General features: G+C 35.9%; 1 protein-coding gene across 4 annotated transcripts in view; it reads left to right on the plus strand.

Moving 5' to 3' along the window:
- Positions 1-3,381, plus strand: part of stx2b (syntaxin 2b) — a 7,746-nt gene extending 4,365 nt beyond the window's left edge. For 2 of the 4 annotated variants that reach the window (XM_032517358.1, XM_032517361.1), the window contains exons 7-11: positions 1,210-1,283; positions 1,448-1,585; positions 2,125-2,235; positions 2,382-2,487; positions 2,627-3,381. In XM_032517358.1, coding sequence (XP_032373249.1) covers positions 1,210-1,283; positions 1,448-1,585; positions 2,125-2,235; positions 2,382-2,477 — 419 coding nt within the window. In that variant the 3' untranslated portion in view covers positions 2,478-2,487; positions 2,627-3,381. Of the gene's footprint in view, positions 1-1,209; positions 1,284-1,447; positions 1,586-2,124; positions 2,236-2,381; positions 2,561-2,626 lie in introns of those variants that run through there. The other 2 variants (XM_032517360.1, XM_032517359.1) reach the window with 2 other exon arrangements.
- Positions 3,382-3,909: the final 528 nt, after the last annotated feature.

The following is a 3,909-nucleotide window of genomic DNA, read 5'->3' on the forward strand; positions in this document are numbered from 1 at the left end:
ATAGATAGATAGATAGATAGACAAACAGAGTTTATTGATCCCAAACTGGAAATTACTGTCACAGCAGCAACTAACAAGGACACAGCGCACATACAGAAAGATAAGATCAGATTTAAACATAGAAGAATGAAAAATAATGTAAATTATATACAAGCATAGAATAAAAATATGCAACCTACAAACATGTAAATAGTAAAATAACAATGTGCAAGTAGCTGAAATGAAATGACTTGTGATTGGCCTAAGTCTCCCATCAGAGATTTTCTAAAGCCTAAAAACTAAGCAAAGAGGAAGTGTGGGAGTCTAATTTTTTTGTCTCAGACCACTTGAATTACAAAATGCTGAAAGATTATTATGGAATTTAAAAATAATTTAAATTAACTAAAATAAATCGCCTACCACAGCTTTAACTTCAATAGTAACCTTCAGTGTGTCTTACTTTAATGCTGTCAAACACGTTATCAGTTTGGAATGAAGTCTTAATTTGTTGTGTCAATAAACAATACATCTCTCACTACTTGGGGAAAAGTCAGCATTGTCTTTGTAGCAGTGTCCCCTGGATGGATAACAAAGACATTATTTTTCCCTCAGCTGAATCGATAGAGCTACCATAAGGCTTCTTCTCCTCACCCAGACAGCTGGCTTTATACACAGCAGGATTGTATTATCCTGGGATTAAGCACACAACAGTATATATTGTACCAGTGCTAAGCACAGACAATTGTTGTTTACATTCTTGACATTACTGACTACTGAAGTCCCTAATACAATAGGGTGTGTTAGGTGATCTTAAAAAATACCTGTTTAAACCATAACCAGATTTTTAGACATAACAAGTCTTCTGATAAATAATGGATCAGGAGAGTTCAGTCCACTGGCCTTCCATATTTTACTGATAGATACTACATCTAAGGTCCAGAGCAAAAAAAAAAAAAGGAAATTAGTAGGAGTGGTGTCATATTAAATCTCAGGACTCTACATTTTCTCCTAACAAGCTACCAGTAGCTGCAGCTTTTTCAGTATAAAATCTTCACAGAAACTGCATCATGCCTGTTCTCCAGTATCTGGGTGTTTTTTAAAAAAATGGCCTAAAGGTGCAATCAAGGGCATCTTTAGATCTAGGATCCAATCAAAGAAGAAGTCTTTAACAACCCTTCTCTAGGTTCGGTTCATTTCTGGTTAATCATTGTCTGCTATTTATTATTTTAGCTGGAAGAGTGACCACCAATGAAGAACTGGAGGGCATGTTAGAAAGTGGGAATCCATCTATCTTCACATCTGATGTAAGTCTTCTCATGCTTTACTGTGCACAGTATACTGTTAATGCAGGGTTACAAGCTATTAATGCCATCTAGTGGTGATGGAGAAACAAATTATTTAGGGTGGGGTTCAGTGGTGTGTTTTTGGGATAAAATATCTTGCCTTTCTCTCTGTCTTTTTCCCTTAGATCATTTCTGATTCCCAGATCACACGTCAGGCCCTAAATGAGATAGAGTCACGACACCAGGACATCATGCGTCTGGAGTCGAGCATCAGAGAGCTCCATGTGATGTTCATGGACATGGCCATGCTGGTAGAAACTCAGGTAACTGCTACATCTAATTGTAAAGATTAATAGGTAAAAGCTTATCTTTATCTATTAGAAATGTAGTCTTATTTTTCAATGTCTAAGAGTATAACACTTCCTACTGTATATCTCCCAAGTGTACCAGTATGTAGCCACTACGTTCCTTTGGCAAATGCTACCGAGACTAGGGTTTAAGCGGTGTGAAATTTTCACGGTACGATAACCATCTCCAAACATATCAAAGTTTTCACTGGTATTTGGTATCACACAATTATTATTCTTAACCCTGACATTTAAAGGAATTACTTTTTTTGTAAATTGTTGTTGATCAAACAATTAATTATAATTGAAATTTAAAACCTTTTTTTATGGAAATATGTGTAAAAAGTAACTTTTGAAAGAACAAAAAATAAAATGGTCAAGATTTTAGATAAGCAAAAATACAAACTTTCATAACAGGGTATACCATGGAATTGGTATACTATTGCCACCCTAACCAATACAAAACCCATTAAAAGATGCAATAAATAAAAGCATCATGATTCTTTCATTTACAGGGGGATATGGTTAACAACATTGAGAAAAACGTCTCCAATGCAGTCGAATACATTTGTAGTGCAAAAGAAGAGACCAAAAAAGCAGTAAGATACCAGAAAAAATCCCGGAGGGTATGTATGCCTTTCTAACAAGTAAAACAATGTCAATTATACAAGATATCAAAGTCACAACTACCATATGAATATGTTTATAGCATTTTTAATAGTATCCTACTTTGAATTGAAGTTCAAATAACACCCTTTTCTTTACTTGGCAGAAATACATTATCCTTGCCTTTGCTCTGTTGATCCTGCTTGCTGTCATTGCACTAATTGTTGGCCTGTCTGTTGGACTAACCAAACCCCCTGTTTGAGAACTACTGTGTGAGTAACAATTAATCAAAACATCCATTCCTTAAACACAACTTTCAGTCATTCATTCATTCATCTATTCATTCATTTAGCCGTTGAATGATTTAAAGGATATGTAACGCAGTTGTCTCTTTCCTTCTCTTTTTGACAGAAATGTCTCAGCCTTGCCATGTGTGGGGTTGCAGGTTTACTCCTTTTACTCATCATAATAGTTGGAGTCTATGAGTGATGGGTTCCATGGTTCACACCCTCACCACAACCTGTAGTGATGAAACTTAGAACATTTATTATCCAACAGCAATACAGAGAGGATCACATGACCACACTGACGTAGGCATGATGTCCGTGATTCACTTTGCACCAGTAAGATCAGACCTCATGATATGTTCTGGAGCAATTCTATACAGCTAGAACAAACCATCCTCAGGACACATCCCTTTACCTTGGCAGTGGTATAATGAACACTGACAGCACATCAGATTTATACAATGCTGTGTGTTCTGTATAGATGCTGTTTTTGCGCGTTAAGTATCACTCTAAGATATTTCTTGCTCTAATGACTCTAACAGACTAATTTGAATTTTTTTACATTTTTTTATATTTTTCGGTAATAAGCTTATTCGCTTTCTTGCCTTGAAAGAAGATCGATTCCCCTCATGTCTGTACGGTAAATATAAAGCTATCACCAGCTGCTAGTTAGCCTGGCTTAGCATAAAGACTTGAAACAGAAAAAACAGCTAGCCAAAAGCAATAAATATGGCATGTTAAGGTCTCACAGGGGGGTTATGAGCCAAACTATTTCTTGGCTAGACGTAGTGACTTCCTGGAGTCTTGTTGTCATTGTGTGGTTGCCAGGCAACTAGCAGGAGCTCCAGGAAGTCACAACTCCATGCAGATAACCCCACATAAAAACCACAATATGTCATTTTTACACTTCTGTTTGTGTACAGACTAAACAAACAAGATATAATGTGCTAGTTTGTGAGCCTTAGAGATGGTGGTAGGCTGATTCTGTTACCTTTGGACAGAGCTAGGCTAGCTGTTTTCCTTTGCTCCCAGTCTTTGTGCTAAGCTAAGCTGCTGCTGCTTCATTTTAACCATACAGACATGAGACTGATATGATATCCATCTCATCATCTTACTCTTGACAAAAAAGCAAATAAGTGTTTTCCCCAAAATGTCAAACAAGCTTTGATATTCAAATGATATTTCAATTCTCTTTATGAATTGATGTTTAATTGCTTATAAGTGCTCCTTATGTCCTGTTGTCCTTTTATATATTTACTGTAATTCATGTGAATTGAATGTAAAATTATTGCAGCTTTGGAGTAATTTATAAATAGAAAATTGTGAGAAAAAAATTCTCTGCAAGCATTTCTAGTAAACTGTATCGAATTCAAAAAAATATTTTCAAGTCAAACAGAATTGATCCCT

This window comes from Etheostoma spectabile, chromosome 5 (genome assembly GCF_008692095.1).
Source record: "Etheostoma spectabile isolate EspeVRDwgs_2016 chromosome 5, UIUC_Espe_1.0, whole genome shotgun sequence".
Lineage (NCBI taxonomy): Eukaryota > Metazoa > Chordata > Actinopteri > Perciformes > Percidae > Etheostoma > Etheostoma spectabile.